General features: G+C 65.7%; 2 protein-coding genes across 4 annotated transcripts in view; both read left to right on the forward strand.

Annotated features, from left to right (window-relative positions):
* Positions 1–5,169, forward strand: part of PER2 (period circadian regulator 2) — a 30,129-nt gene extending 24,960 nt beyond the window's left edge. The window contains 4 exon segments of the mRNA XM_036022639.1: positions 390–576; positions 1,435–1,630; positions 2,424–2,574; positions 3,511–5,169. Coding sequence (XP_035878532.1) covers positions 390–576; positions 1,435–1,630; positions 2,424–2,574; positions 3,511–3,660 — 684 coding nt within the window. The 3' untranslated portion in view covers positions 3,661–5,169.
* Positions 5,170–9,466: 4,297 nt separating this feature from the next.
* HES6 (hes family bHLH transcription factor 6) lies at positions 9,467–11,210 on the forward strand. 3 transcript variants are annotated; one of them, XM_028510284.2, is made up of 4 exons: positions 9,467–9,647; positions 9,720–9,806; positions 9,913–9,954; positions 10,215–10,343. In XM_028510284.2, the coding sequence occupies exons 1-4, from the start codon at positions 9,558–9,560 to the stop codon at positions 10,341–10,343; spliced, it is 348 nt and encodes a 115-aa protein (XP_028366085.1). In that variant the 5' UTR covers positions 9,467–9,557. The 3 variants fall into 3 exon arrangements, with proteins under 3 accessions (XP_028366085.1, XP_035878533.1, XP_028366083.1); XM_036022640.1 differs by having other exon boundaries at positions 9,469–9,647; positions 9,913–10,053; positions 10,211–11,210; XM_028510282.2 differs by having other exon boundaries at positions 9,471–9,647; positions 9,913–9,994; positions 10,215–11,208.
* Positions 11,211–12,652: the final 1,442 nt, after the last annotated feature.

Genomic DNA, 12,652 nt, shown 5'->3' on the forward strand with positions numbered 1-12,652 from the left:
GCTCCTATCGTTGGGGCTGGCCTATCGAACCCGTTCCAGGATCTGGGGGTTGGGGGACCCCCAGGAGCGGGAAGCCAGGGCCCCGCCCCCAGGGGCAGCCTCAGGTATGAGGGGGCATCTCCCCGCCTCCCCGGCTGCTCTGCTGCAGGAGCCAGCACAAGGCTCCTCCCCAACCCCCGCCCCGGGATCCTGGAGCCACCGTGGTCCGTGTGATTCTCCCGAACCCTGCGGAGGAGGGAGGCAGAGGAGGGAGGCGGCGTCTCAGTGCGGTCCACTCGGCCGCGGCCTGGCGCTCGGCTGCCAGGGCCCCAGTCTGTGCCCGAGCGACCTCGTGCTGGCCGTTGCCCCCAGCCGGGTCCTGACCTGGTGTCCACTCCCTGTTCCCAAAGCGCGAGGAGCCGTCAGACGCCCGGCACAGCGACGCCCTCTCCACGTCCAGCGACCTGCTTGACCTGCTGCTGCGCGAGGACCTCTGCTCGGCGGAGGGGTCAGCCCTGTCGAGGAGCGGGGCCTCCGCCGCCTCCGACTCCCTGGGCTCCGGCTCGCTGGGCTGCCGCGAGTCCAGAAGTGGGACAGGTGTGTGGGCGGCGGCGGCGGCGGGAGCCGGGGTCCCGGGGCTGGGGGTATTTAGAAGACTCTCCCGTGGGGCCCCTGGACGGCCTGCACGCCTCCCGCACTGCGGGGCCCGGCTGCTCCAGAGCCACGGGCTGCCGGCGTCCGGGGCCCAGCCCCAGGCGCAGACCAGGCCCACGGGGGCCAGCTCAGGGCCCACCGCCATTCTGACAGGCAGGCAGGCCCTCCCCCTCCCCCTCCCCCTCCCCATCACAACTCTCCCTCACACCTGCGCACCTCCGTGTCGCCTGCAGCAGGACGCGCATCCCTGCTCGCCCGGAGGGCCAGTCAGGGCTCCCCGTCCTGAGTTGGTTCTCTCTGGGGAGCCTCGTGTCTGGGTCACGTGCTGTGCCCACCGGCCACTTGAGCGTGATCCGGACTTGCTGTCCCGGACAGGCACCTCCCTACACTCCCAGGCCCCGCTGTCCCCAGTGAGCCTCCCCTGCTGCGGCGCTCGCTGGCCTCGCCCCCTCCTGGGGGCTCCTGCTGACGAAGCCAAACCGGGTCTCCGTGGCCCGGCTCGGCGAGAGGGGCCAAGGGCCGGGAAGGGCCGTGTCACTTCTGAGACGGGTCCGCAGGGCTGCCCCGGCCTCCCCGGGAGAGCCCCCCCGTGGCACGAGCCGGTGTCCCCCGTTCGTGGTCCAGCCGTCTGAGGACTGGGGAGGGGGCAGCCCCCAGCACAGGCGCACGTCTCCAAACAGGGCTCTCCGCCCCCCCCCCCCCCACCCCCCGAGCCGGCCAGTGTCTGCACACGCGTCCCGCGAGTCTGGCCTTGGCGTCCGTGGTCCGACCGGCCTCCCTCGTCTCCCTCGTGTTTTAAAGGCAGCAGCAGCAACACCAGCCGCACCAGCAAGTACTTTGGAAGCGTCGACTCCTCGGAGAACAACCACAAGGCGAAGGCGAAGGCGGACGTGGAGGAGGGCCAGCGCTTCGTCAAGTGCGTCCTGCAGGACCCCGTCTGGCTGCTCATGGCCGACACGGACGACAGCGTCATGATGACATACCAGATGCCTTCCCGGTAACCGCCGCCCACGGGCCCTTCCCGGGGTCACGGGCGGGGCTGGGCTAGGGAGTCCCCAGACCAGACCACCAGTGGTGGGCTTCCCCCTGACCGTCTCTCAGAGGGAACCGAGTGCCCGGGCCTCCGGCGACCCTCCCGAGGGTCCCACTTGACGTTGACGAGGCATCTGTGCCAACGCCCTCTCCTTGGCTCTGTCGCCCAGGAACCCCGAGGGGTGGATGGGATGTGTGTGTCTTAGAGGGGCAGGACGCAGGGGTTGAGGCGGGGACCAGCCTGTGGCCGCCAGCTGCTCTGTGGTGAATCGGGGTCTGTGCCGCAGCCGCAACTCCGGCTCAGGCTGCTCCAAGGAACATTCGGGGCCCTGCCCCCCTGGAGCCCCGGCCTGAGGCAGGATGGCTGGGCCCCTGGGTTGGGGGGACCCATGCTGGCAGGGGGCAAGGGAAGGTCGTCGCCCCACCGCCTCCTGGTGGGAACCGTCCAGACTCAGCTCCCAGCGCAGAGCCAAGCACCTGCGGACGGGACGCCCAGCTCCTGCGCAGTTTAAAGTGAAAGGAAACTCGGGGCTGGGACTGGCGTTCTCCCAGGACCACGGGCTGTGCACTTGGGACGTCAGGTCACCTTAACGTGAGCGACCTGTTTTACATGGAAAGGAAACTTGCATGAAACAACACGCCCTGAAACCCCATGACTAGTGATGGGAGGGAGTGGGAGTGTCCTTTAGAGACCGCTCGGAAGCTCCGCCCCAGTCTAACGCGCTCCCGTCTGCCTCCCCGCGCCCTGCGCGGAGCAGGGACCTGGAAGCCGTCCTGAAGGAGGACAGGGAGAGGCTGGCGCTGCTGCAGAGGCTGCAGCCCCGCTTCACCGAGGGGCAGAAGCAGGAGCTGCAGGAGGTGCACCCCTGGGTGCGGACGGGCGGCCTGCCCGAGGCTGTGGACGTGACGGTAAGCCCCCCGACCGGCCTCTGGGGTGGTGCCCCGACGGGCCGCGCGGGCGCGCTGGGCACTCTCTCGGCGTGGGGACCCCCAGGGCCGGCCCGGTGCCCAGCGAGCAGGAGCAGACCCAGCCGCACGTGCTGAGGCTCAATTTTTTCTTCCTGTCAACCCTGTTTCCCCTTTTAAAAAAGAGCACTGCTCCCACCGCCAACCCTCAGCGCCCAGGCAGGCCGCTCGGAAAGGGCGGGAGTATCACATCTCTGCTCTCTGTGCCGGCCCCGCTCCGGCTGCCCCTTCTGTCTCCGCTCCTCCCCGGTTCGCCCAGGACGCGGGTTCGATCCCCGGTCAGGGCACATCCAAGAACCAGCCAGTGAGTGCCTCAATAAGTGGAACAACAAGTTGATCTCTCTCTCTCTTTCTTAAATCAATTACAGCTGTTTTGAATGCCTGTCTGTACCCCTCTCCCCACTCCTGTCGGGTCCCAGTGTCCCCCAGCCGCTGGACTGCTGCCCTTCCTGTCCCATCTGTCCTGCACAGCCCAACCCCCGCCGCAGAGTGGATGTGCTCCCCCCGCCCTGAGCCCTCTCCCCCTCCTTATGTTGTTGGGACCCAGTTTCACGGAGGAGAAGACCTAGGCTGGTCACTGGACTCCAGGCCTACGGGTGGAAGGCGGAGTCACGAGGGGCGGAGCCCGCACCTGTGCAAAGCCGCCCCTCCCATCAGGGCCCAGGCTCCCCCAGGCTCGGGCTCAGGGGAGTGGGACACAGGGACCCCGGGAGCAGGACTGGCCTCCTCCCAGAGCAGAGGGGTTCCCGCTGCAGAGGGGCCCCCTCAGAGGGTGCCGGCCCTCCTCCGCAGCCTCACCGCTCACACCAGTCACCTGCACCGCCCTTGGCGTGAACGACACTTGCGTTTGTTGCTGACTTCACCTTCTTTTCCCTCAAGGAATGTGTTTACTGCGAGAGCAAGGGGAACGAAGACTTTTGTCTGCCGTACGAGGAAGACAGCCCTCCCCTGGGACTCCGGGAGGCCACAGACGCCAAAGAAAAGGAGAGTGGACCCGCCCCGAGCCCCAGAAACGAGGGGCAGACGTAACTGCCGCACTCCTCCGGGCTGATGGAAGAGGACAGAGCTTCAGAGCATCGGTTTCTGAGGAGATGGACGGACATACTTTTCGTTGTTGTTTGTTGGTTTGTTTGTTTTAGAAGAAGAAACAGTTTTTTTTTAAGGGGTGACTTAAAACTTTGGAGGGAGGGAAGCATTTGGAAAGAAATATATTTTTTATTTAAAATATAAATGTGGACTTCGGGGACGCGGCAGCGAGTTTGCTGGGATACAACTTATGAAAGACTGAATCCACCCTTGTGAGCGCCCGGGAGGCCGCCTGGGGGCTGCGAGTCCATGGGCTGCACTGAGCTTCCGTGGGGTGTCCGCACACGGCACACCAGGCTGCAACCATGGGTGGCCCCCGTGGAAGGCGCCGGCCTTTGGGGCGTCACTGGGGACGAGTGTGCAGATCAAACCCGGCCCTCTCTCGGGCTGCTTTTTCTCTAAAGTGTCATCTAGTCGAACCCGATGTTTTGAAACACACCCAGTGAAGACGACCGCCTCTCCTGGCTTGCTTTCCAAATGTGTCGCATCGAGTGGTGTGAAGCGCCCGGCAGCTCTGGCTGCAGCCACAGCAGCGGCAGCCATCTGGGGCGGGCCCGCATCGGACTGAGGCCCCTCATCTGCGTGACCAGCTCCCTCGGACTGATGCATGCTCAGGCCCTCCTGGGTGTCTCTGCATCACCCTCGGCTCCTTTTCGGACCGCGACCAGCACGTCCATGAAAACAGGTGGTCGGCCACCTCTTTGCGGTGACTTCATCTGCAGGCCAGGCTTGGAGGACCCACTCGTGTTCTCCAGCTGACACGCCCCAGACGCCCGCTCTGGCCCTGGCAGAGCAGCCGCCAGCCCAGGGAGCCTGCGTGGACGGCGCTGTGCGGCTGGGTGCGGGGAGCTTGCCTCTCCCGCCTTGGCCCCGGTGTTTTTGTGAGCCTCCCCTCGCTGGGCACGGCTTCCGGTCTCTGCAGTGGCGTCCCCCAGGGCCTCTGGCACCTTCAGGCCATGGGGACCCTCGGGGAAGGGTGAGGGCATTCTGCCCGGCTGCTGGCAGAGCCGCACGTTGGGCCACATGCCCCGGAGACTGGGGAAGAAATGCCGCCGGTCCCTGGAAGGAGGCATCTGCTGACGAGACAATCAACTCACCACCGCCCTGAGTGCAGGGACCCACCAGGCGGCAGGCCCCCCTGCTCTCGGGTGGGGAAGCGGCGCCCAGACCTTGGAGCCGCCTCCCAGCCAGGTGGCTTTCCTGGTCAAACCGCCCTGCTCCCTGCTCCGGAGTGAGTCCTCTTTCCCAGAAACTCAAACACAAAACACTGTCGAGCTTTTTTTTTTTTTTTTTTTTTTACACGAAGCACTCTCACCTTCAGGTGCCCGCCTTCCGCGTGCAGTCCTCCTGCCCGCGAGTGGGGACGCGACGCCGCCAACTGCGTCCTGCCTTCCTCCTCGGGAGTCAGGCCGCCACCCGCGGCGGGCGCCCACGGACACCAACTGCCAGAGCCCCCTCCACCTCCACCGCTGTGAATGTTGACCGCCGCTTCCGCCCCGGCGTGCTCCGTGCTCCGGCCGGCCCGGGAGCCTCTCGTGGAACTGTTTACACGGCGCCTTGTATCCCGTCGTCTTCTGCCCTCCGTCTGTGTGCTTACACGGGTGTCCTGGAAACGTCCTCGATTTTGAACTGAGCCTCCTTTTTACTACGTTCCCTCGGAGGGGGGACAGCCTCCGCGGCCGCGTGGCGAGCCCCGGCCCCGCCGCCCCCGCGGGCCGCTCGGGCGCAGACCGGGCTTCCTCCGCCCATGCAATCCGTCGTTCGGCTGCTTGTGTCTTTTTACCACCTTCTGCCTTTTAGAGCCTTGGTAAATAAAGCGAGTATATTTTTATTTTTACTTTCCTGTGCACGAGTCTTTACGGTAGCACCGGGGGGCCGAGTGGAATAGAGGTGAGCAACGGTGATCGGAAGGCGGTTTTAAACGGAACCGTGGCGAGTCCGCGTTGGGGAGCCTGCTTCCACTGGGCCGCCCCCCCGGCCACGCCCCCGCGCAGCGCGCTTCCGGCCCCTCGCGTCCCTTCCGGTCTGACGTGTACGTGTCCGTGACGCACACGTCCCGCAGCCCCTGCCCCGGGGACTTTCTGGGGCGGAAGCGGAGCCTGGGACCTGGCCTGGAGTGCTCGCGCCTTTGCACGTGCAGGTAGGGCGGGACGGGGGTGCTCTGCTCAGCCCCTGGAGCTCCGCTCGGCTCCGCAGGACCCCAGGCACCCACCGGGGTGCTGGCCCCGTGGGCTGACGGCAGGGCCCGGGCGGCCTGTCGCCTCCGCCAGAGTGATCGGGCGGCAGGGCGCCCTCACCGCCCACCCCTCCGGCCCTGGCCTGCCTTCCGCCGTGATGGCGCCCTACGGGCCTGGGCAAAACGGGGGAGAGCGATGGGAGGGGGCTCCGGGAGCGGTCCGAGCAGGAAGATGACCGGGTCCTGGACCCAGGGCCCAGCCTTCCAGAGGCTCCGGAGCAGAAGGGAGGGCTTGGCTCTGCCCCCCGGCCCGGCTGCCGGAATCCAGGCGGTAAGAGGGAAGTGGGGGGGAGCAAAGAAAGGCTCAGTCCTCCCGGTGAGCACAGAGCCCCTCCGTGGCCAGATGTGGCTGGCCCACCGGACTTCGAGTGCCTCTGAGGACTCCTGACTGCCTTTTTAGTGACCACAGAACCCCAAGGGCACAAACTGAAAGGAGCTTCCCAGAGGGCCCCCCCCCCCCCCCCCCCGGGCTGACTGCCCACAAGTGACCTAGACATCCGCAGGTTGCCCACTGCCTTTGTGCCCCCCTCCGGGGGGTTGCAGGCTGCCCCTGCGGCCACCACAGCCCTGCCCAGCGTCTGCTGGCCTCTGTCCCTGGGTCTGAGGGGATCAGAGGGCCGAGATGCGCTGGAAGTCTCTGGGCAGGCAAACTTTGAAGGTGGGGGCAGTGCAAGGGACAAGCAGCGGGCAGCGGTTCTGCTCCGAGAGGCCACGGGAAGGAGGAAGTGAGGGCGTGGTGGGCTCACTAAGGGGCAGCCAGGCATCTGGAAGGAAAAGACCAAGCCAGCTGACCAGTGGGCCCACCAAGGGGGATTGAGGCTGACCTCAAAGACGGGGCCTCGGGTGACTTCCGGGCCAGTCAAGGACACACCGGCTCTCTCCTCACGCTCCCCCCCCCCCCCAAGGGCACTCGCTCTCTGAGCCCTCCCCCAGCACACAATTTCTCCTTCAGCTCCTGCTGGCATTCCCGACCGCCCCCACCCCATGCCAGACGAGCCCCCAGGTCCCAGCCCTCCCTTCACGTTCTCTCTTCTCTGACGACAGTCCCCTGTCACCGGTTTCTGCAGCCGACTTCATGTCATGTCCTGTGACCCTGAGGAAGCCTTCCGTGCCCGGCTGCAGACAGGCGCTCAGGGTGGACGCGGATGAACTGTGCTGGGGCCGTGAGGACTGGCCGCCCAGCGGGGCGGGGCGCTAGCATCACATTCTCTGCTGGGGCTCCGTTCTGCCTTCGCTGGGGTGCCCTGCGGCCCTTCATTTCGTGCTTGTACCGTTTGCCTTTGTCACCTCGTCCCCCGGCACCCCTCTCTCGACCCCGTCCGGTCAGGCGTTCTGTCCGCCTTCTCCCTGAGACCTCCCCTGGCATCCGGACTGCCCTGTACCGCTGTGAGCTGTGTTTCATGGAGAGCATTCCAGAACACGTTCGGCCTTGTTCAGATAATGTACTGGCCGAAGGGGGGGTAGGAAGGAAACAGGATGAGAGAGATCACCGAGTTTATTTTTCCACTCCTCAAAGGAGTGAGAACTTTCCTGTAGTTACGTGTGTGGGGGGGGTCTGCTTCCCTAGGGTGGTGTGTAAAGAAGAGTAAGGATACAGGCCAGCTAGGGGCCCACCCCCGTTAGTGCCCCCCGTGGGCGTGGGGGGTGGAAGGGCAGTTGGGTTTCTGAGTGGCCAGGGGGGCCAGCAGGAAGAGAGCTGAGTTTTCTGGCTTGCAGGGGAGACAGAGGACAGCAGGGGAGGCTGAAGGCAGCGCCAGGCTCACACCTGGGCGAGCCCGGCTGGTCTGGGAAAGCCGCAGGGGCCTGCTCGGGAAAAGGCCCCCGAGGGGCACAGCCCAGGGACTCCCCGAAGTCAGTGAGGTGACTTGGGGAACCTGCAGACCTGTCACTAAACTTGCCCTGCCTGTGGAGGTCCCTCTGGTGGGGAGCCTGAAGGGAACCGGCCGCCTGGGGACCTGCCGGATCTGTCTGGCCGTGCCTAGGCACCCAGGGCTCCTACCAGACCAGGTGGGTGGGGGTCCTACATCGGACTGGCCCCCAGACCAGGGGAGGAGGCTGCCGACCAGACCCTGACAGTCCTAATCCTGCGTGAGCAGGGGGCACTGGGTGCGGGCGCAGCGCTCCCACAAGGTATATGAGGGAAACTGAGGCCTGAACAGGGAGGAGACAGCCATGGAAGGTTGAGGCCAGAAGGCATCTTGGCTTTCCAGCCCTCCATGGCGGCGCGTAAGTAGGCGCTAGGCCAGTGGACTAGGGGTCAGACTCGGGTCCCCAGGGCGCTGCCCAAGGGCGCGGCTCCCTTGCTCGCACCCCCGCCCGCTGGGAGGCCAGGCCGGCAGATGGGCGCCCGTGGCGGGGGTGCCGGCAGTCTGTGGGACTCAGGCGCGCCCGCTGCCCGCCCGCGGGACAAAGGCGTCAGAGACAAAAGAGTGGCCAACACCTGTCTCTCTTGGCGCGGCCGCCGCTTTTCTCCGCCGAAGCGGCTGCAGCTGCCAACTGTCACGGGCATCAAGTTACGGGTCCAGACGGCGGCCTCCAGGAGCCTGGAGCGGTGTGTGCGCGTGTGTGTGTGTGTGTTGGGGGGGGTGCTAAGGGGTAAAAGGGGAGCCGAAGGGGGACGCGGCGGGGGGTGGGGCACGAAGGGGACTGGAGGGAGGGGGCAGGGAAGGGCGGGCGGTGGTGAGTAACTGGAGAGGTGTAGCGGGGGAGGGGACAGTGGGAGTGGGAAAGGGCGTGGAGCCTAGGGGAGAAGGGGAGGTCAAAGCGGGACCGTAGAGCGAAGGGCGTTCGGGGAAGGTGGAGGCTTAGGGCGGTGATGGGAATGAGGACCAGGAAAGAATGGGTAGCTGTGGGGGGTGGGGGCGTGACCAGAGAAGGGGAGCCTGGAGGAGCTGTGGCGCGGCGGGCCGCGAACCACGCCCGGCTCGGATCCCGGAATAGGGTGAGGGCTGCAGAAGAGGGTGCGGCGTCTGGACACAGGAACCTGCAAGGAACTCAAGGGGGCCACGGGCTCGCTCTCACCCCGTTGCCCCATGAGCTGCCACCTCCCCAGAGCTCCGCAGCCCCCACCAGTCCAGACCCGGGGTTCCATTCGGGCTGGAGACCGCGGACTTGACTGTCTTTGCCCCACTGGGTTCAGCACAACACTCCTCTGGGGAGGCATCTGGGAACCCAAATGAGGATGGATGGATGGGTGGATGAGCTGCTCGCACGCGCAGCTGACCTGGGGGCGTTGCTCCGGGTGCGGAGGGAGACCTGCGCTCCCAAGGTCGCCGCCCACTCGGGTGCCGCCCCCTGCGAGGGCCAGGCTGAGGCCCGGCTGGGGTCCACGCCCGCCGGCCACGCCCCGCCAGCTGCTGATCGACGCCGGCTGCGGGGCTGGACAAAGCGCGCCGCTTCAATTGGCTGCCGTGCGCCTCCGGCCAGCTGCTCCTGAAGTACGCGGCCAATCCGCGCATTGAGATGCAAATAAGGCGCTATAAAAGGGGCGGGGCCTGGGGTCGGAGGAAGACCTTGGAGGGGGAGGCTGCTGGCGGTGGCTGACCCTGCGCGGCGAGGGGCGCGGGCGCTGGGGGCGTTAGCTGCGCTTCGGGTGGTGCGGACCATGGCCCCGTCCCCGGCGTCTGGCGCCGGGGGATGGGACCGTGCGGGCCGGGAGAATGACGGCGGTTGGGAGACACGAGTGGACCGCAAGGTGCTGGCCCGGGCCGTGGGCGTGCGAGCGTGTGGGGGTCAGCGCTGGGGCTTAGTGACCGGCTTCCCGCAGGCCCGGAAGCCCCTGGTGGAGAAGAAGCGGCGCGCGAGGATCAACGAGAGTCTGCAGGAACTGCGGCTACTGCTGGCCGGCACCGAGGTGAGGCAGGCGGGCGGGCAGGTGCCCAGGGACAGCCGAGCGGGCGGGTGGGGGTCGCGGCGCTACCCTCACTGCCTCTCCCCACCCGGCGTCCCCACCGCCGCAGGTACAGGCCAAGCTGGAGAACGCCGAGGTGCTGGAGCTGACCGTGCGGCGCGTGCAGGGCGCGCTGCGGGGCTGGGCGCGTGGTGAGTGGCAGCAGGACATGCGGGCTGGGACACGGGGCACGTTTGCCCACCTGCCCTTGGGCGTAGGAGTTTTAGGCCCGGCACCCCTGTGCTGTCGGCATCGCGAGTTCACCAAGGAGCAGGGCATGCCCCAGCGTCTCCTGGGCTGAGCCGGGTCACGGCTGGCTGGGTGGGTGGGTGGGTGGGGACATGGCTCTCTCCCTCCCATCCCCGGGCGCAGGGCTCGAGCAGCTGCAGGCAGAAGCCAGCGAGCGCTTCGCCGCCGGCTACATCCAGTGCATGCATGAGGTGCACACGTTCGTGTCCACGTGCCAGGCCATCGACGCCACCGTGGCCGCCGAGCTCCTGAACCACCTGCTGGAGTCCATGCCTCTGCACGAGGGCAGCAGCTTCCAGGATCTGCTGGGGGACGCCCTGGCCGGGCCCCAGGGAGCCCCTAGGAGAAGCAGCTGGCTCACAGGAGGGGCCCCGGGGTCCCCACTACCCAGCCCCCCACCCCCTGGGGACGACCTGTGCTCTGACCTGGAGGAGGTCCCCGAGGCTGAACTGAGCCGTGCACCTGCTGAGGGGCTGGACTTGGCGCCCCCTGCCCCGGGCAGCCTTACTACTGCCCGTGTAGCTCAGAGCATTTGGAGGCCCTGGTGACCGGTGCCAGCCAGCCAGGGTTGGGCCCAGCCTTCCCACCTCTAGACCCTCCTCCCTGGGGTCTAGATGTGGTGGGGCAGGGTCCTGGATGTCTGCCTTCCTAGTGGATGGCTTGTAGGGCAGTCCTGGATGGCCAGTTGGGCCAGGCCCCTTGCCTTGTCCTTCAGGGAATAACTTCTGGTGCCCCACCTCTGGGAGGGTGGAGGGAGGGAGCTACAGGCAGGAGGAAGAATGTTCTAGAGCTTCCAGGGCTCTCCAAGGTTCACCTGGGTGCAAGCCTTTCAGGCAGTGTGTGGATGTGGGGCAGAGGTGACAGAGTGGGGCTGAGCCTCTCCTCGGTGCTGGGAACGAGCGTTGGGGCCGAGGGAGACCTCGGGCCCTGGCGGCCCTGGCCTGAGCAGAAGGTGGAGCTTGCTGCTTCAGCTGGGGCGCGGCGGAGGCGCGTGCAGAAGTGCCTGCAGCTGCCGGAGAGAAGCCGGGCTTTCTGTGCGTCCTGCAGTCAGCACACTTGAGTGTGTTCGGTTGCTACCCAGTGCTCCAATTCTGTTAAATAAAGGACTTCGGAGTGTTTGTTACCTTCTGAAGTATGACTGAGTGAGGTGGTGTCATCAATGTGTCAGACACATAAATAGTAAACTGAGCACGTTTTTCCTGTGTTTAATGCTTGCCCTGGTCAGCGGAGTGAGCAGTGGAGTGGCAGTGGAGACGGGACATGGTGCTGCCCTGGTGCCGACAGCACCTCGGGGTGTCCCCCTGCAGGTCCCCAGGCCTGGCCTGCTCGGCCTGGGGTGTGTGAGGCCTGGAGGAGGGTGCCACGGGGAGGGGGTGTGTCTGCAGAGCAACCAAGCAACAGGGAAGCAGCCTGTCCCACACCACTCTCCAGTTCGTGAGTCCCCAGGAACAAACTAACGCCTGACTGGTAGCCACATGGTCTGGAAGTTTCTTTCAAAAATCTGTGTTAGTATCCATGAGCAGGATGTCAGCCCACTGGGGTTGTCACTTCTCTTGACTGAGAAGGAGCTTCCACCATTGCCAGTGACCTCGGTGACCCAGCTCATGGCTTGAAGAGAGGTCACCGTGGCTGCAGGCCACTTGGACTGGAGGTCGTGCTGGGCTCGGAGGTCAGAAACTTTGGGAGGAGGGTGCTGGGCAGGCAGCCTGGGTGTTGGGGGGACGGTCCTCAGGCCGGACCAGGCCTGCAGCTGGCATGCGGTCAGTTAACAGCCTGGTCACTGCCACCCGTGGCCCTGCCCCTCACCTGCCTCAGGGCCCCAAAGCAGCTTTTGTGTCTTTGGGTTAGCAGTGCCCGGGCTGGGGATGAGGTATGACAAAGAGGGTTGCCACCTGCATCTCCTATCCAGTGAGCAACTTTCCCCACAGCCCTCTCACAAGGGGCCCCCGGGGGCTGACCACCAGGGGCGTGTCCCGGCGGACCTGTGATCCAGTCTTAGGCCTCAACTGCCAGATGCAGCTTAATTTTAGCCACTGAGGGTGAGCTGTTGAGGGGGCCGGGTGAGGGACACAGATGCATAAGACAGGGCATGAGAGGGTGGCAGCGTTACTCCTGGGATTATTGTCACCGCCCCACAGAGATGTAGGACGTGTCCGCAGGGACACAGAAGAGGAGCAGGCCACCGCCGAGAGCTCTGATGCCGTGGGAGAGTGTCAGCCGGGTGTTTCCTCTCCTCCCCTCACTTGTCACATCCTCCACCGTCAGCCCTCTGTGGGCACTGTAAACCACCATGAACTTGGTGGTTTAAAGCACCACCCACATATCACCCTGTCGTTCTTCCGTCGGAGGTGGGATTTACTAGGCTAAAATCAAGGCAGGTCTGCACTCCTTTCTGGGGGATTGAAGGTAACTACTCTAGTTCCTGCCTCCGAGGTGCCCACACCCCTCGGCTAGGGGCCCTTCCTCACTCTTCAAAGTCAGCAATGCAGAGCTCCCTGACCCTTCTTCCGTGGTCGCACCTCCTGACCCTCCGCTCCCTCTCCTTTTTTTTTTCTTTTTTT

The sequence above is a fragment of the Phyllostomus discolor genome, chromosome 4 (assembly GCF_004126475.2).
Source record: "Phyllostomus discolor isolate MPI-MPIP mPhyDis1 chromosome 4, mPhyDis1.pri.v3, whole genome shotgun sequence".
Taxonomy (NCBI): Eukaryota; Metazoa; Chordata; class Mammalia; order Chiroptera; family Phyllostomidae; genus Phyllostomus; species Phyllostomus discolor.

Coding starts and splice junctions, on each gene's coding strand:
- HES6 (XM_036022640.1), top strand. CDS start 9,558: ATGGCCCCGTCCCCGGCGTCTGGCGCCGGGGGATGGGACCGTGCGGGC. Junction 9,648..9,719: donor AGACACGAGTGGACCGCAAG/GTGCTGGCCCGG, acceptor GGCTTCCCGCAG/GCCCGGAAGCCCCTGGTGGA. Junction 10,054..10,210: donor CGTTTGCCCACCTGCCCTTG/GGCGTAGGAGTT, acceptor CCATCCCCGGGC/GCAGGGCTCGAGCAGCTGCA.